The sequence below is a fragment of the Besnoitia besnoiti genome, chromosome I, assembly GCF_002563875.1.
Source record: "Besnoitia besnoiti strain Bb-Ger1 chromosome I, whole genome shotgun sequence".
NCBI lineage: Eukaryota > Apicomplexa > Conoidasida > Eucoccidiorida > Sarcocystidae > Besnoitia > Besnoitia besnoiti.
In genome coordinates this window covers 926,109-951,327 of record NC_042356.1, presented here as the reverse complement: position 1 = coordinate 951,327, position 25,219 = coordinate 926,109, and the positions used below count along the sequence as shown (strand labels likewise).

The 25,219-nt window shown below is 65.5% G+C and overlaps 2 protein-coding genes across 2 annotated transcripts; both read right to left on the bottom strand.

Moving 5' to 3' along the window:
* Nucleotides 1–332: 332 nt before the first annotated feature.
* On the bottom strand, nucleotides 333–20,961 carry BESB_001440 (uncharacterized protein; the record flags this gene model as incomplete). Its single annotated transcript, XM_029358899.1, has 7 exons — nucleotides 333–1,489; nucleotides 1,744–7,754; nucleotides 8,040–9,680; nucleotides 10,071–12,251; nucleotides 12,644–17,539; nucleotides 17,917–18,290; nucleotides 18,832–20,961. The coding sequence occupies 7 exons, from the start codon at nucleotides 20,959–20,961 to the stop codon at nucleotides 333–335; spliced, it is 18,390 nt and encodes a 6,129-aa protein (XP_029221811.1).
* Nucleotides 20,962–21,402: 441 nt separating this feature from the next.
* On the bottom strand, nucleotides 21,403–24,654 carry BESB_001430 (uncharacterized protein; the record flags this gene model as incomplete). Its single annotated transcript, XM_029358898.1, has 1 exon — nucleotides 21,403–24,654. The coding sequence occupies one exon, from the start codon at nucleotides 24,652–24,654 to the stop codon at nucleotides 21,403–21,405; it is 3,252 nt and encodes a 1,083-aa protein (XP_029221810.1).
* Between the last annotated feature and the right edge of the window lie 565 nt (nucleotides 24,655–25,219).

Below are 25,219 nucleotides of genomic sequence, written 5' to 3'. Positions count from 1 at the left end.
GGCTTTACAGCATGACTTTTTCACACGTTTGGCGACCGGCGCAGACTGGAAGAGTTGATAATGCCATCATGAGGTTTCGTCCTTGCGTTTTCTCCGCTGACCGGCCGCCCCCCACGCTGAACAGCTCTACCAAACACATACTGCAGACAGGAAAAAAATGGATGTGGCTCTTGACGAGGAACCGAAACCGCACACGCCGCGGATCGCGAAGCCGGTAGCGCCAAGAAACACGGGAGACGAGCAGTCACACCAGCCAAGCGACAAAACTCAGACAAGCGCCGCACAACTCTACACATACAGACGCCACGAGTCGCGCCGACAGAAGAAGGCGCTCAGAGAGGCAGACCGAAGACGACAGCGGCGGCGCCCGTGGATAGGCGAAGGCGACAAGCCTGCTTTGCTTCAGTTAGCGCCTCCGTCAGCGAGAGGCGGAGGGATGAACAGGGACATTCTCCACAACCTTCTGCGCCCGAAGCTGCCCTCTCGTAGGTCTCGACTGCATGCCTTTCTACGCGCCACTCCTCTCTCGCTGCCGCCAGGTCGCCTTCTCTTCTCCTCTTTCTGTCTCTAGGCGCCTCCGACACCGTGCTCGCGCCCCTGCGCCGGCTCTGTCCGGCCTGCAGACGGCCATCGAGGCTCTTCGGGCCTCGCCTCAGCTCCCTCGCACTCGTCGATTTGCCTTCGCGCGGCGTCTCTCTCTTCTCCACTCCGAAAAGCCCAGCTCGCCGTCGCAGTCCTGAGGCAGACACTTCCTGCCTTGCCTGCGCCTCTTCATCCCCTGTGTCGCCCTCGTTTTCTTCGCTTTCCTCCTCAGGCCCCGCCGCGCCGACGTGCCCGCTCGCCGCACCGTGCGGCCGCTGCGTTCGGCTCATAATCGGAGACGAGCAGGCCTGCGTCCACTTCCACAGGAGACTGCGAGTCACGGCGTCGGCCTCGACGTCGGTGATGCTCCAAAGATTGCCCAGGACGAGGGGGCTGCCTCCCACGAGAAAATCGAACGCGGAAGTCCACGGCTCGCTCTGCGGAGAGAAGGACGCCAGGCGCACGCTGCTGCATCCAAACAGAAGCGCCGACGCCTGAATACTCGACATATAGAGCGGCGCCGATGCGGGAGACGACGCACACGAGCTGGGAGACAGAGGCGACAGGGGAGACACAGGACACGGGAGCGAAGACGAAGAACACGATGCGGCAGCTGAACCCGAAGCGGCAGGGAGAACTGATGAAGGTGGCGTCGCAGGATCGCAGGAGGGCGAAACCACGGACACAGAGGCCGAGGAAGCAGACGCTGAAGACGCAGCTGAAGCACAGCACGCTGGCGACGAGGACGGCGACGCCGCGAGCGAAGGCAGAGGGCGCGCGTGGGCTCCGGGGCCCAGCAGGAGAAAAGCCCGTTGAATGAGGTCTCGGTTGATGAACTGCTCGCCGCCCTGGTGGCCGCAGTACAGAAAGACGTCCGCCGTGAGAAGTGCGTACAGCCATTCCTCCTCTGAAGAGAAAAACACACAACGAGAAACTTCCACGACACCCTGACGAAGCGCGCACTCGGCGAACGCGATGAAGCAAAAGAAAAAGCGTCGATGCCGGCATTCTATGTATGCGGGCACAGCACACATCACACGCGAGACTCATGCGCCAGTCGGGCACATTCACAGGACGAGCAAGAGGTGCAGGAAGCTGTCTCCGCGTTGAGAACTCGACAGGAACGCGTGGGAGGTCACTGATATGCGCACGCAAGCGTACCTGTCAGGGGCGCGCCGATGCGACCAGTCCACGCGTCGCCGCCTGCCGCGAGGAAAGGCGCGCAGATTCGCGCTGTCCGCGGAAGATCCCCCGAGGGGTTGACGCTGAACGCCACGCGACTCTTGTTTGCGCCAAGGAGCGCACCCGGGACGCTGAGACGCAGTGTGAATGTTCGCCTTTCGGCCGCGGAGACTTCTACAGGCTGTGCCGCTCTCCTGTGTTCGTTCTCGGCGCCCGCCTCTCCCGACCCTGCGTTCTCTCGCAGGTGCTTAGCGGAAGTCCCACAGCTAAGGCATCGGGCGTCTGCCCGGCGATATTTCGTTCGCAGAAGCTCGGGACCGTCGTTCACAGCTACCTCGCGTCTTTCGTCTCTTGCGATCGAGATCTCCAGTCGTTCTTGGACGCTCTGCCCTCTTCGTTTCGGTTGCGTGCCATCGGCGTTCCGCGCCTTCCTCGCTCTCGCAAGCGGACAGCAAGGCTTTGCGTAGGGCCGCAGCTCGAGGCCGAAGACGCAGACGGCAAGCTTCGTGTAGGCATCGTGTCCGCCGCGAGTTCGCGAGTCTTCCACGCCTGTCGCAGCGGGACGCGAAGCGCCGTCGGCACCCTGGCGCTCGCCGTCGTCCCACACGAGACTCACACAGCGCTGCGCCCGTCTCTCCGCCCTCCACTGCTGCGAGCGCCTGCAGGCTTCATCGCGACGCGCGAGAAGAGACGGCGCCGCGTGCGTCTCTTGCGCAGTCTCTGCCTCGCGTGCCTGTCCTCTGGCGTCGCCCCTGAAAGTCCCCCGCGGTCGCAGCAGAGCCCCAGGAGGCCCGCGCTGGGCAGCAGCTCTCTTGCAGCCCCCGCCGCCGCCTCGCGGCCGCTCGGCCGAGAGAGGCGCAGACGATAGGAAGGAGCCCACCGGCGACGTTTTACAGAGCCCTGAGGCGGAGGCCGGCAGGCGAACCGATGGAGTGGACGAGGCGCGCCGATCTGCCTCCGGCGCACGAGGCACCGAAGGCGGCGGCGCCAGCGGGTGATGCTGGGGAGAACGGAGAGCGGTTTCGGGGGACGCAGGAGGAGACGGGGGCCGAGTGTGGGGAGCGCTCCGCAGAGACTGTCTTTTAAATAACTCAGAGAGCAGGAAGAAGGTGACCAGCGGCGAGCCACCGGCGCGACAGAGCGGCTGGAGGCGAAGGGGCGGCAAGGCTTCCAAGGGGAACTGCGAAAACCATTGGTCCGCATACAGCAAAACCGGTTCCGTGCCGACTAGATATTCTGCATCAAAGCCGCTGTCGTGTGCGTCCGGGTTGAGCGTATCTCCTCCTTGGCCTCTGGCATCGTGGGAGTTCGGTTCATCCCCTTGCGCAGTCGCTCCCGGCTCCTCGTCGCGCCATTCGCCTGTGAGGCCTCCTGCGCCTCCCGCCGTGAGGCATGCCAGTCCCTCGCTGCTGTCGCTACCGCCTCGCTCGCCTCCGCCGTGGGCGGTGTCCTCCGCCTCCATTTGGCTCGCTCCAGCTCGCTGAGCGAGCACACTCTGGAGAGAAGGCAGCGACATGCGCCGCGCCTCTGCGGTTCGAGGCGACCCTTTGATGAAGTAGGGCGAGCGCCCTCTCAGGCGTTTGCCACTGGGGAAGGCCATGAAACTCGGCGTCACTTCGTGCCCGTTGTCCGCTGCCTGCGATTGAGCGTCTCCTCTCTCGAGCCCCTCGGGCTGCCTCGGCGTCTGCCGCCCGTCGCCCATCTCCTCACACACCCGCGTATAGGGCGAAGTGCCTATGGGGCGCGGCCACCCCCGGCGCCAACGGCTTGCTCGGCTCGGCGCGCCTTGCCTCTCCTCTTCTCCGCCTGCACCGCCGTGGCTGTGATGCAACGCCGCGCCCGCGTCTTCTTTCTCGCTCTCGCCTCTCGAGGGCAAGTCGAGCTGCTGCGGCTCGGCGCGGAGGCTGCTGTCGCCGCGCCCCCGCGGAGACGGAGAGGGCCGACGCGACGAGGACCCCCGACCACTAAACGACGAGACTGAAGACCCCTCTGGCGAGGGAGACGACGGGCGCGCGGGCCTCGCCGACGGAGACGACCGAAAGAAGTGCTTAGCGAAGGGCCGAACCACGTGGTGCAGAAACGAAAACGCGACAACTCGCCACGTGTGTTCGACTGCCTCCCTTTCTTCGTTGCCTCGTGGTTCCTCCTCCTCGCTGCCGCATCCTCCGCGCGAGCCAGCTGCGAGACGACCTCGACCTCGGCCTCCGCTTGGGTATTCTGCGGTTGGCGCCTTGGCGCGTCTCTCCCTGCGCGACCGGGGCACCGCGACAGGCTGCAGGAGGTGGCGGCGCAGGAAGTCCGCGAGGTCGTCGAGTGAAAACGAGAAGGTGTCTCCTTCGATATGGAGCATCTCACGGCGGAAGAGCGCCGTGAGGGAGGCTGAGACACCCATCTCTCCGCCACCACCTTGCATCGCTGCGGCTTGCCCCTCGCCGCATGTCAGGCCTCCACTCGGCGCCGCGAACTCGGCCTCCATCGCGGCGTTGTCTGGAGGGCTTTCGCTTCCTGAGCTCGCGCCGAGTGCGTCGCTGCCTCCCCATGGGCCCCCGCCGCGGTCGCCGTCCGCGGGCGACACCTGGCGAGGTAGCGGAGACAGGGCCGCGACGCTGGAAGCCGCAGGAGGCGCGGAAGCGAGACCGCAGCCCCGCGAAGAAGGCAAGCACCGTGGAGGCGACACAGAAGCTGGAAACGACAGCGAGCCGTCCGGGTGAGTCGTGTGCGAAGGCGCGAGGCTGCTCAGCAGCATCTGCTTTTCCTCTTTTCGGCAGACGACGCGCAGTTTAAGAGACGCCAGCGCGTACGCCAGCTGCACTAGCGCAACCAGAACGCATGCGTCACTTTTGTCCTGCTGGGCATTCCCCGAACTCGCCTCAGAATCGTCTTCGCCACTGCGGCTCGCGAGGGCTGCTTTTTTATTAGAGAGTGCTCGCGGAGCCGACGTCCGCCTCAGAGGACGCAGGACAGGAGGCCACACTCGCCCTCTGGCGCGGGCGGCCTCGAGCAGCCGCTCAAACGGCGAAGCAGGGACGGGAGCCTTCTCTGCGCGACTCGGAGAGGGAGGCTCGTCGCCCAGCACAACTGTCTCCGCGTCGCTTGCGTCTTCGTCGCCGGCGCAGGCCTCCCGCGGAACTCCGGTGCGAGCTTGCTCGGCTCTCGATGAACGCTTTGCGGGTTCCGAGGCTTGCGCGTCTCTCTGCGCTTCGGGAAGTCTGGCTGCCTCTTCGTCGTCGCATGCGACCGCCCACGCGACCAACCACGCGGCAACAACCCGGCCGCCCGCGCGGAGAGCCGCTGCGAGGGCGTCGACTTTCCGCTCGCCCTCGCACGCGAAAGAAAAGGCTGGCGACGCAGAGGACGAGGGAAGAGGCACACAAGTCGAGCCGCCCGGCGGAGGAGATACAGTCGACGAGAACGACGGCCAGCCGCGCAGCAGCAGAGACGCAAATCCGAGGCGCGCATGCAGGCGCTGAACGAGCGCAGCGAACTCGTCTTCGAGCTCGCGCCGCCGTCGCCACCACTGCTTAAGCATCTCGGAGCGCCGCGCGGTCCCGTCGCCAGGCGAAGCAAGCGAAGAAAAGGAAGAAGACGGAGACCAAGAAGGCGGAGACGGGGAAGAAGGGGAGGAAGTACGGAGGAGGGCTGTCTGAGTCGTCTGACCGGCAGTTAGGGATAGCGTCCACTGAAGCCACTGAAACTCTTGGAGAAGCAAGGCGACCGACCGCGACTGGGACGCGCCTGCGGAAGCTGAAGAGCAAGGGAGACAGGAATCCACCTTTAGCACGGAGGAGACCGTCTTGGTTTGCGGCGCGGCCCGAAACGCGAGGCAGTCCTCTTCGCGCATCCAGTAGGTGAGCCACAAGTCCTTCTCTTCGTCGTACTCTGCAGCGGCTGCTGCGTGATGACTGGTTTCTTCTCCACAGGCCGCCTCCTCGCGCGCCGTGGCTTTCTTTCCTGTCCCTCTGTGGTGCCGCGGGCGCCGCGGTGGACGCTCAGTCCCACTCGCATGCAGCTCTTGCGTGCGCGCCTCCAGCCCGCCGAGCGCCGCCCTACTCCCCTCTCGCCTCGTTCCGTCTGCGTCCCCCGTCGCATGCCGGCCTGTCGCCTCGGTCGTGGCGAGAACTGTCTCCGCGCCCGCGACGACCGCGGCGACGAGAGGCGCAGGGACGGGGCGCGAGACGACGAAGGCGCTCTGATCCGGCGAGAGGGACAGAAAGGCACACGACCACGGCGGCGGCATCAATCCAGAGAAAAAGGACGAAGAGTTTGAAGAGAAGTACGGGCGCGACGAGCCGTGCAGAACCGACTCCGAAGGAGCGCCGGAATGGCCGCCTCCACACGAAGGAAGCAGCCCCGCGTCGCGAGGGGAGGGAGGCGGGCAAGACGCGCCCCTGCCGTTTGCAACAGTGCGCCGCGCAAGCGCAGCAGAGACAGGCTGAGGGGAGGGAAGCGAACAAGAAGAAAAGAAGGCGTCGACGCTGCCTGGCCATGCAGGGAGGAGACACGCCTCTACTACATCTCCCAGCGAGGAGGCGACGCTGCTGCCGAGCGAGAAAGACGAGTCAGATGCCCGTTTTCCTTCCGCGTCTCCACTGCCACAGACAAGGCCGCCCACCTCCCACTCTTGACGCAGCGGCGCCCCTCTAGTCGCGGATGGAGCAGCGCGCGACACAGATTCGCCGCACGGGCTGTGAGGAACAGATCCGCGCGTGGGCGCTCGCCTGGCGGGGAGCACTCGGCGGAGCAGAATCGAGATGAACGCAAGAGAAGACGAACTCGCAGCACAGGCCACGTTCGTCCGCTCATCTGGTGTCTCCTGCGCGGTCGCCCCCCCCAGCTTGAGCCCTCCGTGCGGCATCGAAGTCTGGCTGCGGACTGAAGACGCGCCAGGCGACAAAGAGGCGCCCGGAGACCTTGAAGAGGGTTCGAGCCCAGGCGAGGACGAAGACAACTCCGGAGAGTCAGACAGGAGCGCAAGGAGGAGCCGCTCCTCCGCGCGATGCAGCAGTTGCAGAGAAACAGCCTGGCCACCACAGGACAGCGTAATCGCAGCTCTGAGAAGCCGTGAGACCAGACGACGCGCCTGCGCATCTTGAGCGCCGCCGTTGCCTCGCTCGTCACCCACAGAGGGCTGCGCATTGTCGCACATCTCGTCGCCATCCTCGCGCGCTCTTCGTTCGGAGACAGGCGCCTCTGTCATCTCGTTCAGCGAGCTGACGAAGATGCGGGCGGCCTCGCGCAGGGCCAGAGCATCAGTAAGTCGCACGGCACCACTGAGACAGAAAAGAGACAGCAAAAACTTCAGGGAGGCTACCAGGCTCCGCCGGAAGCCCTGTGGGCCTTCGTCGCCCTCAGACGCCTCGTGCAGCTTGTGGAGCGTTTCTGTTTCGCGCGTCGGCAGCTCCCTCCGCGCGAAGGCGGCATCGCGCTCAGCGCACGCGAGCGCCAGAATGCGGCGAAGGAGCTCCAGTACGTGGTACGAAGGCGAGCTCGACGACCCCAAGGAAGTGCGCCAACGAGAATCCGCCACGAGACGAGACGAGGAAAGCAGCGAGAGCTCGGCGAAGATCTCGACGCCGAGACGAAGCAGCTCGAGCCGGGTTGCCGGAGGAAGGCGACGGCGGGAAGAGGCGCCTGCCCCTGAGGAGGAATATGGAGGCGAAGCAGAAGGAGAGTTCAAAGGCGATACACCCGACGCGGAAGGCGCTTGACCGGAAAAAAACCACGAGACAAAAGACGGCAACGTGAGGTGCCTGCACACCCACAGAGCCACATCCAGATGCGTCCGCGAAAGCCGTTTTCTGCGGGCAGTTACGCTGCATGAGTTGCAAACATCGTCACCAGCGGATCGGGCTTTTTTGTGGAGGTCGGAGGCCCCCAGCGGCTTCCCTTGCGGAGACAAATCAGTCTTCTCGTCCGCCGAGACATCTTCCTCTTGGTCGCGTCGTCGTGGCTCAGCGGTGCAGTGAACAAGCTCGGGATTACGAGAGGGTCTACCGCACAGAAAACCAAGGAGGAGATCGAGCGGGCAGGGAGAGCTGAAAAGAAAAGATCACAGACGCCGGGGAGCTGGGGGGCGGGACGAAAGCGTAAGCAACGGGGCGGGCAGCAATGACGACTCTGACGACCCGACGCGGCGGAACCCGAGGGTTAAATCTGCAACGGCGGACGGCAAAAATGCAGATGAATACGAACGCGGCGCAGCAGGTCGGCCCCCAGACACCAAAGGATATCAAACAAAAAGGCCACGGAGGAAGGAATCCAAGAAAGCTTCTCACCTGCTTCCGTCCGACCTCACGCCTAAGCCCCACGCGCCGGTCAGCGCGAGCGCACGTAAAGCACGGTCCAGCCCCTCCTCACGTTCGCCTTCTTCTTCTCCCTCTTCTTCCTCTTTCTCTGCTTCTGCTCCTTCTTCGTCGGTTTCGTCCTCGACCTCAGCGTCCGTCGGGAGTGTGTCTGCGCCCGCATCTTCCTGAGGGCTTGCGACGAGCCGCGAGAGAAAAGAACGCAGGACGTCCGCGTCAAGGAGGAAGCGCGGATGAAGCTGAAGATGCGCCGAGGGCTGAGGCGCGTACAGCGGCAGAAGCGCCGCGGCTTCGCTCGTAGCCACGCCCTCGTTGCCGTTTTCCGCAAGCCCTTTGTCGCTTTCGGTCGTGACTCCAGACGCCCTGTCTCGACGGCCTTGAGAAGAAGCGGCGAACGAAGCAGAGGAGAAAAGACCTGCGGCGCCCGCCTTGCCCCGCGAAGGCGCACGAGGCAGTGGATCCCTCTCGCCTCCCGCGAGATCCCAGCCGGTTTGGTCTGCACTTGCCGCTCGCGCGTTCGCCTGTGGAGTTCCGTGTCGGTTTGAGGAGGGTGATGTCGTTTCACCCGCTGCGTATGAGGGGGAAGCCTCTCCACAAGCCACGAGCGCTTCAGTGAGCGCCTCACCGAGTACCGCGCGGTCGTAGAGGGAGAGGGCGCTGGACAGCCACCGCGTTTTCACGTCCCGCATCTTTTCTGCGGCTGTGGCGAGGCGGCCCAGGCATTCACGCGAGAGAGAGACGACTCCTGCGCCTCGTGCGGGCACTTGGCGGGCGCTCTCGCGTTCAGTTCTGCGCGGCGCGCGGCGTGAGGGGGCGGGATCGGAGGACGCGCGTGAGGAAGGAGAGGAAGCGAGCGCTGTAGCGCGGCTCCGCGCTGACAGCTTCGGCGACGTTTCACAGGCGAGACGAGACATCTCACACAAGCCTGAAGCAAAGACACGACCCTCGTCGCCAGGCGCCGCGGGAAGCCCTGCGTGGCTCCTGCGGAAAGGCAAAGACTCGAAAGGGATCGCGTGGCGGGTGCCCTGCGGGCGCCCTGATGACGCGGCGGCGAGAAAAAGAGTCTTGAGGGCGAGCAGAAGAGCCTGGAGAAGCGCCTTGAGCTGCAGATGCTCACCCAGGGAGAGCCCCGAGACCAAGGGAACAGACGAGGGCCTAAAGAGCAGCGAGAGAGCGTGTGCCGGCGCTCCCCGCTCGCTGGCTGCCACTGCGTCCGCATCTTCTCCTCGGACTCGCAGGCCTCCTCCAAAGTCGCTCTCACGATCTGGTTTCGCTTGCGTCGACTGCCCATGCGTTCGAGTGTCGCGCCCACCTGGGGCGGCTGCCTCGGTCTCGCGCGGAGGCGAAGAGGCGAGCGAAGGAGAAGAAGAGGTGCGCGAGTCAGATAAAGACGTGGATAGCAGGGTGGCGGACAGCAGAGAGCGAGACGGGTCGGCGCCAAGCAGACTGAGCTGCGACCTCTCCAGGGAGTCCTCGGAGGCGAGAGCGGGAGGGACAGGGGAGACATACGAGAGGAAGGAAAGAGAAGAACCGGAAGAGGAAGAAGAGAAATCTGAAACGTCAAGGCGCGGATGGCCATGACGCAACACCAGACGAACAAGCCCCGCGGCGCACCTGCGAACGGGAATCAGGACACACTCAGTTGAGGAAAGCCGTCCAGACGAGACGGAGGCACACACCGGACACACGAACAGTACACACATAGATCTGCAGAAGACAAATACATGTCGCAGCTGTATGAATCGTGTACGGATGGTTTGCCGTCTGCTCGCAGAGCGACGGCTTCGGGCACCAAGAGCTGTGCAGCTTGCGAATTGCCCCCGCGAAGGCTGCGAGTGAGTCTGCGCACGCGGGCGTGTGTGCTTCGCCTTCCACGGGCGGCCGAACAAAACGCAGCGACGCCGCGCTCAAAATCCGTCGATGAGCGCGCCGCGGCGGGGGCGCTCGACACGCCGCAGCGCGCCGCACCGCGCCTCCGTCGTTCTGCGTGCGTTCTCCGCTTACCTGACGGCGAGAGAGAGACAAAAGCTCCATCGGCAGCAGACGTCGAGGGCACCGGCGAGCGCGCGCAGAGCGTAGAGCTCGATGCCCGCGCGGTCGTGGGCGTCCGCCGCGCAGAGCTGACTCGAGACGAGCTGCAGGAGACTCGGAAGCCCGAACGCGCCCGACGCGACCGCAAGGCTCGCCGGCGCGCCCAAGCTAGGCGCAGCAACCGCTGGGGACGGGTGGATAGCGTAGTGCGGCGAAGCGGAAAAAAACAGAGGGCGCGGACCTCCGCACGCACAGCCGGAAGAGGAGCGATGCGAGGAGGCAAGAGGAGACGCTGGCGACTTTGAAGCAGATGAAGGGGGATCCCGGTCGGCAGAGAGACAGTGCGTGCGCTCGAGTGGCGGCCCCTGAGCTCCAGTGAGAAACAGCGAACTGAGCGGCATGCAGGAGCCTTCGCGCGAGACGCACAGCAACGCCGCCTGCGTCGCGCCCCCGCGCTTGCCGCACCTAAAAGACATCGAGCAAGACGAGGCCGCGAGTGCGGCGTGAAGCGCCGACACCAGCGGCGCGACGCAGGCATCGCTGAGAAGCAGCCCGAGGCCCTGACTGAGGCCGGCGCACGGGGGGCCGGCGCCGTCGGGCTCCGCCGGCGACCAGAGCCCCTCCGGCGCGCCCTCAGTTCGCTTAGCGCCCGCGGACGCGGTTGGAGAGGGGCTGTCGGCGCTGCAGGCTCTGGCTGCGCGTCGGACTCCTTTTCGTGGAGCCGCCAGAAACCCCGAGACGCGCGAGACTGCAGGCCGAGGCGAGAGCTCGACTCCGCAGTCCAGGGCCGCGCGACTCAGCTCCTCGAGCAGAGCAGAGACTGCAGCTGCAGGAAGCGACGGGGTGAACAACAGAGGGGCGAGGTCCCCCGCCGGGCCCGCAGACGAAGGCGGAGAATCCAGCCAGGAGGCGAGAGAGGAGGGCGAACCGGCAGGCTCAAGAGGCGAAGCAGCAGGCCGCGCGCCGGCAGACGACGCTGAACTCGAGGGAGCGTGAGTCTCAGTTGCGGCTCCCGTGGAGGGCGTGTTGGACGTTTCGCGCAGAAAGGCCGTGTCTGGGGTTTGTTCTGGCGGCTTGACTGCAGTCTCCACGCCCTCCAGTCGGCGCAGAGAAGCGAACAGGTCGCTCACGACGTCTTCTGTTTTCCTTCGGCGCTCGTGCCCTGCAAGCAGGCGGCGGCAGGCGCGGAGGCGCAGCCCCGCAACGCTCGCCTTGCCCATAAACACGACCGCCAACGGAGACGCCCAGGGCTCAATCTGACCCGCGGACGACGCGGCCAAGCCCCGCGGCGCCGAGCGGAAGCGCACCATCGCAGAAGACGTCGACAGAGCGAGGCGCGCGCGCGAGGATCGGGCGCCGGAGGCGAGAAGGCCTTCCTCCCATCGCCGCAGAAGGCTTTCCGCCAAGGCACACCATCCACGCGCAGCAGGCGAGGACAGAAGTCGCGAGGGCGAAGAAGCGAACGCGACGTCTGCGGCGTTCGGCGCCTCTCCGCATGCCTCCTCTTCGACATCCCCGGCGCCTCCCCCGAGTCGCCGCGTGTGACCGGCTTCGGCAAGGGCATCGGTCGCGCTGCTCGCGTGCGCTGCCGCCTCCTCCTGAGGTTCCCCGCTGTGCGAGGCTTCAGCGCCGTCGCCCGTAGCCGCGCGAGAGGCCGGCGCGCCTGTCGGGGTGCGGAGCGCGAGCCGAAGTGCCACTGCCGCGAGTGCAAGCAACGCGTCGGCTGACGGCGAAACATATGGCGAAGGAAACTGGGCAGTTGGTGAAACGCCCACGAGACACGCCGCAGAGGCGGCAGACCGCTCCACAAAACGCGCGAGGCCTGCGGGCTCAGCACGCCTCCCGGCGCCGCCACCCTCCTCGGCGTCTGCCTCGCCCTTCGCGGCGCCGACTTCTGCTTCGCCGCGTGAGCCTTGCCCCCCCTGCCTGCCCTCTTCGCGAAGTTCCTGCGAACTCCCGGCGAGCCACGCAAAGTGTCCATCGCGGCCTCCCGCCTGAAGAGTCGCAGAGGCCTGCGAGAGGCTTTCGTGAGCGGCGGCGGAGGCGGGAAGCTGCGCGGCAGGGAGCAGGAGTGCGAGAGCGAGAAGAAGCGAAGACGTTCCAGTGCGCTGAGCACCGCAGGCCTCGGAGAGCCAGAAGAGCTGACTCAAGAATCTGCAAAGGCAGAGAAGACGAAACTCAATCACCGGGAGTCTGAAGGCGACCTGGAGTGAACAAAGAAATGAAGACGGCAGACGGGAAAGTCGGGCTGGGCTGCCGAGAGGAAACCGGTGGGCTAGAGAAGCTAAGCAAGAAGCGGCCCGAAGCCGCGCATCCAAGCGGATGTGCTGTCAGCGCCGAAGAAGGTAGACAACAGTAAACAGCATAGAGAGAGCAGAGACAGAACGACTCTCACCCGCGAAGGCTTAAGAAGACGAGACCACCACGGCCGAAAACACGATACAGAACGACGCAGAGGGAAAAGGAACCGCTTCAGCGTTGTTGGGGAGAGACGAGGTAGCGGCAAGACGCGACTTCGTCGCCCCGCAAATTGGAGGCAAACTTACTCCAACAGCGGCCTCATCGCTCCAGAGGGGCCGTCGCCTCCTTTGGATTCTTCGCTTGCTGCGAGGCTCGCTTCTCGCAATCCCACGTGCGACTCGGCGCGCGCGCCCGCTGCTGAAGGCCTCCGCCCGTCGGTTTCTCCGCAGGTTTGTGGCGCTTGGCTTTGCCAGCGTTCCGCCTCGTCGCCCGACAGAAGGGTCGCGAAGCACTGAAAGCGCCGCCAGTCGCCGGGCGCCAGGAGCCTGTCCGCCGCGCCTCGGCGGCGTCTGAGGCAGCCGGCGACCGCCTGCACAACCGCGAGGGCCTCAGCGAGAGGAGGCGGAGGCAGGGCCGCTGAACTATTCGTCACAGGGCGCGGAAGAGACACCCAGGGCGGAGACAGCGGAGGCGCGGAGGGCAGCTGCGCACCCGACGAAGGCGACAGAGCGGCCCCTGAGGGGCGAAGCGCACGTCGGCTGGGCGCCGCGACGCTCGGCGCGGCGGCCAGCCAGAGGCCCTGCAGGCGCCCAGTCTCTTCTTTGCTGCCAGTGCCAGTGACAGTCGCAGTCGTGTCGCCTTGCAGAAGAACGGCGAGGCGCGAGCCGCATGCCTCTCTCGGCTGGTGGCCTGCGCAGGAGTCCAGCGAAACGGGCAGCGAGCGGAGAAAGGAGAGGAAAGACGCGAGCGAGGCGCGCACGTGGCGACGGGCTGCCGCCTGTCGCCCCAGCGCCTGCCGCCACCAGGCGAGCCTCAGGCCGCGGTTGGCTGCGTCCTCGCGGTCCAGAGGCAGTGCAACCGACGCCGGTGAAGATAAAGAAGATCCCGAGAGAGCTTCGGAAGACAACGGCAGCGCGCGAGATGGAGAAGATAACGCACATGAGAAAGCGGTCTCGTCGTCCTCGTCCTTCACCCCCCTCTCGCAGCCGCCGCGGACCTGCGCGCCGCTCTCGCCGGCCTCGCGGCTTCGCAGACGACCTTCGGAATCGGACTCGTTGCGGACGTCGACGCTCCAGCCGCAGAGCAGAACGGAAGAAAGAAGGAGCGAGGTTTCTGCGAGGAGGAAGCGGATGCCGGCGCGCTGCTCACGACGAGCGACTTCTCTCGGAGCGAACGGGCCCGCGGGTTGCCGCAGGTCTGCCGGAAGAGAGGAGTCACACGGTGGAAAAGACAAAGGATCTGAACTCGAAGGGAAAGAGGAAGACGACAGATGTGAACTTGAAGAGGTAGCAAGTGAGTGCAGTGGAGGGGTGGGAGCTGCGCGAGATGCGGGCTCTGCGGCAGCGGGGCCTGCAGGCGAGGGATGCGGCTTGGTGACCCCAGAACCCGGTAACGCAAACGAGGAGAGAAACTGAGAGGCGAGAAGAAGCACCTTCCTGACGACTTGCAGTGCGCGGAACGCTGTAGTCCCGTTGCCGGCTGTGGCGCTCAGGATGAACTGCGTGAGGCGCTTCTTCGCCTCCGCTTTCTTCCTTTGGCGTCGCGACTCGCTGTCAACAGCCACATCGCCGTCGCGTGTGGGTCGAGTATGAGCGTCATCTGAGCCACCCGACGCGCACGCCGGCGAGGACTTGTTTCCCTTCTCCTCCGCGTCGGGTATCCGTGACCCGCGTCCATGCGTGGCTTCTTTGACGTCGCTGGGCGCAGGCTGCTTCGTCGCCTCTGGCGGGGTTTCGGTTTCCCCTGCCGCCCGCTCCGCCGCCGCGAGCTGCGCCAAGGCGGCGCGCCGGCGCTGCTCCCCTTCCGCCTGCTCCAAGCGCGCCTCCTTCGCTTTCGCGGCCGCCCAGGAAGCGCGGAGGAGAAGATGGAACTGCGCCGCGGTTTCATAGACGCTCGCGCACAGCTGTAGACTCCAAAACAGACAGTCTTGCTCCGCGGCATCTGTGGCGCCGCGCGTCGAGATCTGTTGTGTCGTGGCTAGGTACACTGCGGAGGTTCGCACAGCGGCCTGTCCTGAGTGCTTCGCTGTTTCGGGCGAGGCCACATGACTCTCTGCAGCGCCGACCGCCTTCAGCCGCGGCGTGAGCGCAATATGGACGGCCACAGACAGCCGCTGAAGGCCCTGAAGCAGCGAGGAGGTTGCCGTGACCCACAGGGACGGCGCACACGGCGAGAGACCCGATGAGGGCGACGGCGCAGACGACGGCAGGGGAGTGAAAAGGCGTTGATGAAGCGGCGCATGCATCGGCGTTGGCGCCGTAAAGAGGAGCAGCGTCTCTTCCAGCCACGCCGCCACGAAGGCGAGGCGCGAGAGCGACCCGCGCTGAATCCCCTTCGCTTCGTAAGCCGCATCGGTCGTCGTGGCGTTCGCCGGAGGCTCACAGACGTCGAGCACCGAGTGCAGAGCTAGAGGGACTGGAAAGAAATCCACAAACGGAGCAGTGGAAGCCGCCAGCCACGCCCACGGCGAAGGCGGAACGCTGGGCGAGAAAAGCGATCCCGAGGAGGGCGACGAGGCGGCTGGAATGGAGGGACAGGAGCCCTTCGCGAGGCTCTCACGTCCAAGGCTGGCGAGCGTCTCCGCTGACGAGACGCGCGGCGGCATTCCGGCATTCTGCGAAACACGAGCCTGAATATTTGCGCGCAATCCCCGGCGAATGACTCCGCGAATCTCCTCCACAATCACACACCAGCGGCCGTCGCCCTTCGCACAACTTGCTCGCTCTTCTGTCTCCTCTCTGTCGTCTGCGCTGGAACGCGCGCGCGCCTCGCCCCCCCCCCCACGGGCGCTGGAGCCTGCGGCGCGCAGGAGCCTCTCGCACGCAGCTTCTCCCGCGGCGCTCCAGGGATCTGCGCCTTCGCTCGGGTCGCCAGAGGTCTGCGGGTGCCCTACCGCCCAAGGCGCGGCGATGCCCTCGAGTTTTCGGCGATTCGCGTGTGAGCCGAGATGCAGACAGAGCGTCTGAACCAGCGGTGGCGCACAGTGCTCGTACAGCTCATTCAGCAGCAGCGCGGCCACCGCAGCACCGCCTGCGAGGTCTTTCACGAAGAGGAGACTCTCTTGGAGCGCCTTCAGCGCGAACACAAAGACCTCGAGATGCGGGGCGAGCGTCTCGCCCGCGTGCGGCGCGCCAGCGGCGACGGCGACCGTGGACGAAGCGAATGAATCCAAAGGAACGGACGCGGGCGGACGCGAGTCTCTCGCGGAATCGACGGAGAGACTGTGAGTCTCAGCGTGACCCGCTGCTCTCTCTTTTATCTCCTTTTCAAGTCCCTCTGGCTCGGCCGGGACAGGCTCGGCTTTCGCACACAGATCCCTCAGCTGTGAAGTCGAGATCGGGCCTTCAACCCCCCTGGCAGTCCTTTCCTCTGGCGCTCGCTCACGGGCATACGCTCTGTCGCTGGCGCCTGACTCTCCCTTCGGTGCGGCGCCTTCGCTCTCGCTTTCGCCCCTGTCTCCTTCGGGGTCGCGCGCCCGCCTGTCCCGCTGCCTGCGGCTTCGCTGCGGCGTCTTCATCACCGCCGCTACGAGCGCAAGCGATCTCGACTCTAGGACGGGCTGATGCGTAGGCTCAGCAGGCGCCCCTGCCGGCTTCGGGCAGCCACCAGACGAAGGCGCGCAAGACGCGAGGGAGGCCGCGGCAGTAGGCGGTCGCGCGACGGCCGCTGAGGGAGGCGATGCGTCGGAGGATGCGAGGCGCCTGGAGAGAGAGGAGAGAGGCGAGGCGACAGCGGAGACGCGCTGCTGAGAGAGGAGACTCAGCGCGCGGCCGCGCCGAGCAACCTTCGTGGGGGTGTCCCGCATGCCGATGACGCTTCGCCCGCGCGACAGGCTGAAGGGCGAGGAAGAAAACGGGTATGCGGAATTCGCGGCCAACGAAGAGGCCGGAAAACGACCTGCGGAGAGAAGCGGCGAAGGCGGAGAGCGTGGCGAAGACGTGGCGGGCGACGCAGGCGAATGAGGCGCTGGAGCGCCGGCGGCCGCCACGCCGCTCGGCAGCGCCTCGCTCGCATGCGCAGACAATGGCGACGCGCGCCGTGAGAGAGAAGAAAGAGGCGACGAGGCGAGGGAGGGGGGGGACTCGAGAGAGAATTCAGACAGAGAGGAAGCCGCATCGTCGCTCCAGGTCGCCTTTCGGTCGGCTGCCTCGCCCGAGCACTTGCGCTGCGCTCGCGGCTGCGGCTCTCTGCGGCACGAGTCGAGTAGAGGCGACGCTGAAGCGAAGGGCGAAGACGCAGAACGGGCTCCTGAGTCAGCGAGAAGCCGCGACAAGGACGAAGCAGATTCATAAGCTTCCTCCCCGTCGTCGTCGGACGTCCCCCGCGGCGTGCGCCTCAGACTCTCACCGTAGCGTCTGCGCATGAGAAGCGGAGACTGCGAGCGCAGGGGCGTCCGCAGCATGTCAAATCCCTCCTCATCGGCAGGCACGCGTGCGAGTCGCTCCGCGTCGAACTGGCATTCCCACTTGAGACTGTCACGCCTCTTGAGCATCGTTTCAGCTTCTTGGCCGAGTGGTCTGTCAGTCCCCGCTGGCCTGTTTGTCGAGACAGATCGCGTTGAGGCCGAGAGAAGCCTCGCGTTCGACGGCGTCGTCTTCTCGCCGTCGTTATGCGTCGCAGACTCTGCTTCGGTCTCGCGCTTCGCGGCTCTCGCTTTAACTCCGCACTCCGCGCCACCGCCCGTTGCCAGCGCGCAGAAGGGCGTCTCATTCCTCCGCTTCGCGGCGTCAAATTCCTTTGTGAGGCTGTCAGCGTCGCCGACCTGTTTCCCGTTTTCTCCCCTCGCTGGCGGCGTTGCTGAGACGGGGCAGCGGCGGTCAAGAGAAGAAAACGCGCGAGGGGAGGGAATTTGCGTCGCAACTGAGAGCGGCGGAGCCGCCAGGAGGAGCCGAAGCGGCGGCAGCAGAGCCTCGCTGAGGAATACTGCGAAAAGACGAACTTGCTTGGCTCTCGCGAATCGCGACCGCGCCTCAGCAATCAACCTACGCGCAGACGAAGCAACATGCGATAATGGGATTGGCTCAGGAACTCACACGCAACACGAACGTGCGAAGAAGAAATAGGAAAAAGACAGGGGAGAGAGGACAAGGAAACGAACTCAGTGTTACGCCAACGGCGAGAAAACGACACGGTCAAAAGCGAAAAGGCTTATCGACCAAGAAACAAACGAAGAGGAACCACGTAAGAGACGATCGTAGTCGGCGCAGGCGCTACAACAAGCGGCGCGAGGACAACGCGATAAAAGTCAGACAGCCACACACGCGGACTGATGCGAAGCGCGAAAGCGAAAAGCTACCGCTAGCAGACCAAAGAACTCCAGGCGGCAGCCAGCAAAACACATGCCTGGCGTTGCACTTACTCGCGACAAAACTGGGAGAAGACGACCTCCGCAAGAGGCAACGCGCCGTCCGCCACGTCGCTGTAGGACGCCACGGCAACTCGAGACGAAGAGGCATCGACTGCTTCATTCGACGAGACTCCCTCGAGAGCAAAGCCGGAGGCGAGCGAGCCGGAGGCAACAGAAGGCGGCGTCGCAAAAGAGGGCAACGCAGACGCCACAGAAAGCGACCAGAGAGAGACGGCGGGGGGCGAGGCAGACGCCGCGACCGCAGCACGAAGGCGCGGAGAATCCAAACTCTGACGGGGCCGAGGAGGAAGAGGACGCAGCGCCGCGGCGCAGGCGTGCGCGGCGCCTCGAAGGACGCGCGCGAGAAGCGACCACGGAGAGCCCAGCTGCGCATAAAGAAGGAAGACGCGGAGAGCCAGGCGCGTGGGAAAGGCGCCGGCGAGCGCAGGACAGATATTTAGTGAAAAAAGGCCGACGACGAGACGGACAAACAGAAGGCGCCGCCCGCGCAAGGACACTAACGTGAAGCACGACAGAAAACTCGAGAACACGGGAACTGTATTCCCACTATTCAGACTTCTGCTACGTGGACGGCGAACTGTACATGAGATCAACCGCGAGGGGCCTCCAGAGAAACTGCGACCGCCAAGCGCGAGCTCCTAGCCAGACGCACGCCGAGAAAACCGAGTTGACGAAGACTCGCAAGAAGACCGATCCCATCACAAGGCAAGACTCGACGGCAAGCTCTGGAGAACGCGAGCGACAAATAGACGCAGAGCCCACGCCCGAGCGCGAAGGGAATTTGACGAGAGGTGACCGCCCCGCTCAGAGCAGACCAGCACCTCCCGTCTGCGCTGCCCTGCGCACACTTGGCGACAAGCAGCGATACGCCCTCTGTAGGTCGCTCTCTCCCTGTACGTTTCCTACCTTCTGGATTGCCTTTCGCTCTTTCTGCAGCGTGTCGCGTCTCTCCTCTTCCGCGTCGCTCTCTGCCGCGGCCTCAGGATGCTTTGCGTCGGTCGCCACATTCTCGGAGACAGGCTGGATCGAGGTCTGCCGCTTGGCCTTCGCGTCGCGGCTCTGCCGCTGCGGAGGGTCGCGCGTCGCCCCGGCGAGAGCTGTCGCGATGCCACGGCGTGCGAAGGCCCGCAGCAGCGCGAACGCAGCCTTGAGCGCGGCGCCGCCTTCGAAGAACGAGAAGGGCGCCGCACTCTCGCTCTCCGCGGCGGCCGCCTCGCCTCTGCCTCCCCTCTTGCCGGTGCCTCTCGTGCCGTCGCCATCCGTCTCGCTCCCTCCGGTGCGCGCCTCGGTCAAGGTCTTCGCCGCTCTCCGTTCCCCGCATGGCGCGGCGTGGACAGCCGCCCTCCGTCCTGCGGCATCGCGTTCCACCGACAGCATCGCGGCGAGTGCGCGGCTGGCGAGGAAGCCACGCGCTGCGACGGCACGCCGCGAGCCCAGCACTACGAGCTTGATCAGCTGCGCGAGACGCGCGTCGAGCCGCGGCGCCTCCTCGCGGTCGCACAGCGCCGGCATAGGCGGCGTGCGTGGGACCGCGGAGGACGCCGCGAGAAAAGCCTGAGACGCCGCAGCCGCAGACGCCGGGAGGACAGGGGGGGACGCGTCGGGAGGCGCTGGGGCGTCCGCCTGGAGAGCCTCGTGCAAGACGAACAGCGTCCGCGCAGAGACAAGCAGCGCGCGCACAGTCGGAACCACTATCTCTGCAACGTCCTCTAGAGACACCGCGGCGAGTTCACCGGCCTCCGTAGCCGTCCCGCGTGACCCTGCGCCACCCATGTGGGGGGTCGGACGCGTCTGCGGGAGCGCGAGCGTCAGTTGGAGGCCTTCGCCCGCAGCCCGTTCGACCGCGAAAGAGAACTCGGCGAGCTCCTCGCCGAAGCTGACGACGTCTTTTCGAAACGAAGCAGAGGGCGAAGCCCGACGCGACGGCGAGGCAGAAACAGACGACGGAGGCAGAGAGGAAAGCGAACAGTGAGAGGCGGAGCCTGAGAGCGCTGCGTTCTCGCAGGGCGACAGGGTCACCGGCACAGAGGGGGAAGGCGCAGCGAGGGAGAGAAGAAGAAACTCCATGTGATGCGTGAGCGTAGCCGCCGCAACCCGCTGGCAGTCGCGCAGCCGGCGGGGCGAGGCGGCCGATGACGGCGGCGACAGACCCGACGCGGCCTGTCTGAGACACGGTGACAGTTTCCAAGCGAGCGCGCACACGAAGGCGTCAACGCGACACATGGCCAGTGTCTCTCTTTGAACTTCTCCCCGGTCTCCCTCTCCGTCTGGCGCGGCTCGCTGCGTGTCACAGGCGCGCCCCTCGGCGCCGCGTCGCCGCTCCCTCACCCAAGCCTCCAGCGCGCGCGCCACGTGCGCCTGGAGCTGGCAGGCGAGACTCAGGAGCTCTGTGGCACGCTGTTGCATGCTCCGGGCGTTCGCATCTGTCAGCGGGCTCGCCTCTCCCGCCGGCAGCTCAGTCCCGGTTTGCGAGGTCCCTGCATTTTCTTCCGCGTGCGGCCTCGGCCTAGCACCTCCCGTCGCCTTGCCGCCCGCCCTCGCCGCCGCCGCGTCCGACCGGAGAGACGGGCGGCGAGTTGCGTTAAGGAGGAGCCCTGCGCACGCATCGAGGGGCGCGATTGCAAAGAGAGACTGCGAAGGCAAGAGCGAGCGCCGGGGCTCGCTTGGCGAAGAGACTGAGGACGCCGGTGACGGCGCGGAAGGAGGCGAGGCTGACGCCGCGCAGGGCGACGACGACGCGAAGGCCCCCAGGATCGCTCTGCAGAGGAGAAGCAACTCGTCAGCACTATCGAACGCCGCAAACGGCCTTCGCCCTTCTTCTAGAGGCCAGGCGTTTTGTTCAGCTGCGATCTCGCGTCCACCCTCTGCGCCGACGTCTCGAGAGGCAGCAGGACCGGCTAGGCACGCGAGCCGCGCGAACTGTTTGCAGTGCAAGAGCAACACGCCTGTCTCCTTGTCGCGTTCTCGCCGCGGCCGCCGGTCGTCAGGGGAAGGGTCTCCGCTCGCCTGCAGCCAAGCGGCGAGCACGCGGCGCATGACTTGTAGTCCAGCGCACTCGATCGCTTTCTTGATTCGGCTGCGGCCTCCTGAGGACGCCGCGCACAGCACAGACAATGCAGAGCATCGAACCACGTGGTAACCGGCACCAGGCAAGCGAGCGAGGGAGACTATCTGAGGAAACAAACCGGACACTACGCTGAACACCGAGGCGTCTAAAGTTCGCGTATTATACACGCCAACTCTGCTGCGCCGACGCAGGCACGATGAGGGCGAAAAGCGACAGAACCCGGCACAGCTTTCTGACCTAAACAAATCGCTATCCTCGCCGGATAAGCTCCCCAGGAAGCACACTGTCCCATTCGAGGGTTCGCACTCAGTCTGCAAGCGCGACACCCGAGTTGAATCTCAAAACGAGAGAGTCGCGCCTCGGACGGCTGAGGCGAAACCCTCAACGCCTGCTTGGTGCGGCACCAGATATCACCTACTCGACGACGAAGCAGACTGAGGCCTTGACACCCGAGCGAGGAGGCGGCGGAGCCCCAGCACCAAGTCCTCTGCACTCGGCGGCCGCCGGCCCGCGCCGCTCGACGTGGAGGACGTCTGCGAGCAGGGCGGCGCCTGCGGGCGCGGCGTTCGCGCGTCTTGAGATCCGCCTGCGCCGTGTGTGTCTGCCGCTCCCTCCGGCGGGCGTGCACAGCCAGAGTCGCCAGGTGGGGAGGCGCTGGTGAGAGCTGTGGACGCGTCGCTGTCCTTGTCCTGCTTGTGTTGCCGCTCGCTCAGCGCGGCGCCGAAGACCAGCGCCCAGCACGCCGCTTCCCAGGGAAGCTCGCGAAGCACGCGGGCCGCAAAGGGCAGCCTCGCAGTCGAAGCCGCGGACGGTGCTGCGAAGTCGGCTGGGCCCTCGTCAGGCTCGCGCTGCACGCGCATGCACTCGCCCTCTACCCGCAGCCGTCGGCACGCGCCGTCCCTTCGCTGTGTTTGGTTCGCCGTTCTGGCGGGCAGTGCCTCCCCCTCCTGGCCTGAGTCTGCGGAATCTGCCGCGTCACCGTCGTCGTCTTCGGGGCCTCCGGGCTCGCCTGCGTTTTCGGCTTCTTCGCCTGCTGTCGGCGTCGTCAAGAAGTCGCCGGAGGCCTCCAGACAGCTGAGCCACAAGCGAAACGCCAGGGCGACGGCGTCCAACAGCTGCGCCAGACCCGTCCCCCCCCTGCGGAGCTCCGCGCCGTCGAAAGCCAGCAGGGCCGCAGCCGCACGGGGGCAGATCGGCGGAGCCGCGACCGAGGACAGCGAGCAAGGGCCCTCCATGGAGGCGACTCGCACCGCAGGCGCGCTCGAAGCGGGAGGCGGAGGCGCTCCGCCGGCAGACACCGGCGACGCAGACCAGGCCTCGGGCGTGGGCGGCTGCGACGAGGACAGCGGCGCGGACGCGATGCAGTCCGCAGGACACGCAGAGCTCTGAAGCGAAGCCGGCAACGCTGCCTGGATGCTAACGGCGCCTGCAGGCAGTCGTAACTGTTCCGCGGCACCGGCGCAACTCGGCGTAACGGCCGAGAATTGGCTCAAAAGCAACGGAGGGGCTACCGCCATGTGCGAAAGCGGCGAGTGTGTGCTGCGCGGCATCAGCAGCCGAGACGCCTCATCCGGCAGGCGCCGTTGGGCGCGGCGGTCACGCGCTTCTCCCGCTTCGTCGGCGAGTCGCTCGCCCGGCGGACAGAAGGGCGCGAGAGAACGGAAAAGTCGCGACAGAAAAAACTCCAACATGTCCCGAGAGAGCGCCACAGCAAGGCGCACCAGTTCCTCGCGTTTGACGCTCATCTCGCGCAGGACAACGCGCGCGTTGGAGGGCGAGACCGCCGGAGTCGGCGCCGCGAGGGCGGACAAGAGCTCCTCGCGATTAAGAAGCGCAAGGACCTGCGACGCAAGGGCGAACAGCCGAAGCGCCTCTCGGAGGCGTTCAGCGGCGAGGCTTGACTCGATGTCGCCGTCCTCGCGTCCGCGATCTCCTGCGCGGCGCCCGTCCCCATCCCCGGGAGCGAACACACGCCCATTACCGTTGAGGCCTACGCAGCCTTCTCGCGCGCCGCGGGCCTCGTTGAGCGTCGCGGAGCCCCCGCCAGCCGGCGCCGACGAGACACGCAAGAGGCCAAGGAGATACAGAAGACTATCGAGAGCTGCGAAGGCCAAGACAAGGACTGAGAGACACCCGCGCACGCGCGGCGCCGCGGCGGCAGCGGCGAGACCGCGGGCGGAGGACGCAGAGAGGGCCTCCGCGACGCACGCAGCGCTGAGCCGAAGCACGCACCAGATGAAGGCCTCCAACTGATCTGTCTCGGCTCTCTGTGGAGCGCCGTCCGTGCTTGCCGGGGCGACCCATGAGGCGCCGACACCAAACAGAGGACCAGAGTCAGACTGAGAGGTGAGCACGCGTCGCGCAGACGCTGGAAAGGACATCGAGGGAGCGGAACACATCGAGAAGGCCGGACCCGTGTCGGGCGCGTGTTTGTCTTTGGGCTCTGGCGAGCCCCGAGATACAGAATACCACAGCGCCTGAAGCCGCCGCCTCGCGCAGGCGAAGCAGCTTCCGCAGGGCTGCGAAGGCAGTCGGCTGTGCCGCGTGCGCGCTCTCAGCGAAGCAAGGCAAGGCCAGACAAGCGCAGAAAGGGGGCGGGAAGCAAAGACGGATGACGACAGAGTTGAGTCAGCGGAAGAGGCGGGGGAGCCCTCCCGCCCTGGACACGGAGGACGACAGGAAATAAGGGACGTCGAGGACGCCAGTGGGCACCGGAAAACCTCAAAAATCAAACTTTTGACAGACGGCTGGAAGTCCGCCTCGCTTCTTCCCTCAGACCCGCCTCTCGCAACGCCTTTAAAGGGAGATGAACAAGAGGTCGAAGGCGAAGGAGCAGAGAGAAGACGGGAAGACAGAGAGGTCGTTGACGCTCCAGACGCGGGTTTCGAAGACTCAAATCCTAAAACAACAGAAGAGTGGAAGGGCGACACCGAGGGAGCCACGCCAGAGGCCACACGAGCGTCCGACAAAGCGGGCGACGCCGCAAAGACTGGAGACACGCACGAGACGGAGGCGGCGAGGGACGAACCAGGCAGAGGCTGCCGCTTCCGCTGAATCCAGGGCTCGTCGTCTTCCGAGCTGACACCCGTCCTGTCAGTGTCTTCCCGCGCGCGTTTCAGCGACCCAGACGCCGCAGCGGCCGACTCACACGAAGCCGCTTTGGGATCCTCCCCGTCTCCTCCGAACGCGCGGATACGTCCATTGGGCTCCAGGCGGCTCGCCCTGCCCGCTGGGGAAGCGTCCGCTCGCGCCGGCCCTCGGGCGCGGAGGCCGCCCACTGCATCCTGATGCTGATTAGCGCGAACCGACTCTCCTCGCAAAGAGGAAGGCGTCGCATGCGTCTGCCGAGAAGGCGGAGAAGCGTGAGACGCGTAGGAAGGTGGTTGCGAAGGAGAACAAGCGGAAAGTGACGAAGCAGAGTGTGAGTGAGGAAGGCGACTGCGGCAGCTTAATGATGCAGAAGACGACGCGAAGGCGGGACGAAAGGAGGACGAACGCGACTCAGCCGAAGGCTGAGAAGGCGAGGAGACCGCGTCCGATCCCTTTGGCAGTCGAAACTTCGGCGTTAGGGCGCGAGAAGGCGTAGAGGTTGTCAGACGGCGCAGAGACTGAAGAGGAGGGTCGGAGTTAGGCGATGAAGACGAGGGGGACTCGCGCGGCATAGCGGCATCGAGGAAGGTGACAGCGGGAGGAAGGTGAGCACGTTACGTGAGCTTAGCAGAAACATTCCTCCGCGTCTGCTACGCCGGTGGCGATCCCGGAAGGGGAACAAGTTTGCCACAGGGTAAAAAACGAAGCGTGTGCTGCACATCCTTCCGCGGAAAGGTCTCAACAGCACTCAGCGCCCAGGGCGCATATGTGAGGCTTGCAAAGCGGAGGCTGATGTCACCTGCCCGGGGAGGACAAGTTACGCAGATACACAGTGGAATGTAAATGTGCGCAGACATAGAACTATCTGTAACTCCATATCCACACGTGTGTAAGGTCATGTATGATGATAACGAATACAGACACGCCAGAGGACGTCGCGGCACTTCAGGAGCGAGAGTCGCTAGGCCCGCGAACACATCTACACCGCCGTAGCAGAATCCAAAAGTCGAGGAGAACAGCGAAAAACAGGAAAATGCAGGGTTTCCCGTCCCCTGTCGCAAAGACGGCCGAGGTTCGAAGTGTCTGCTTTTTCCCGCACACCTCGATTTCTCAGGCCGAAGACGAACCCCCCGGATT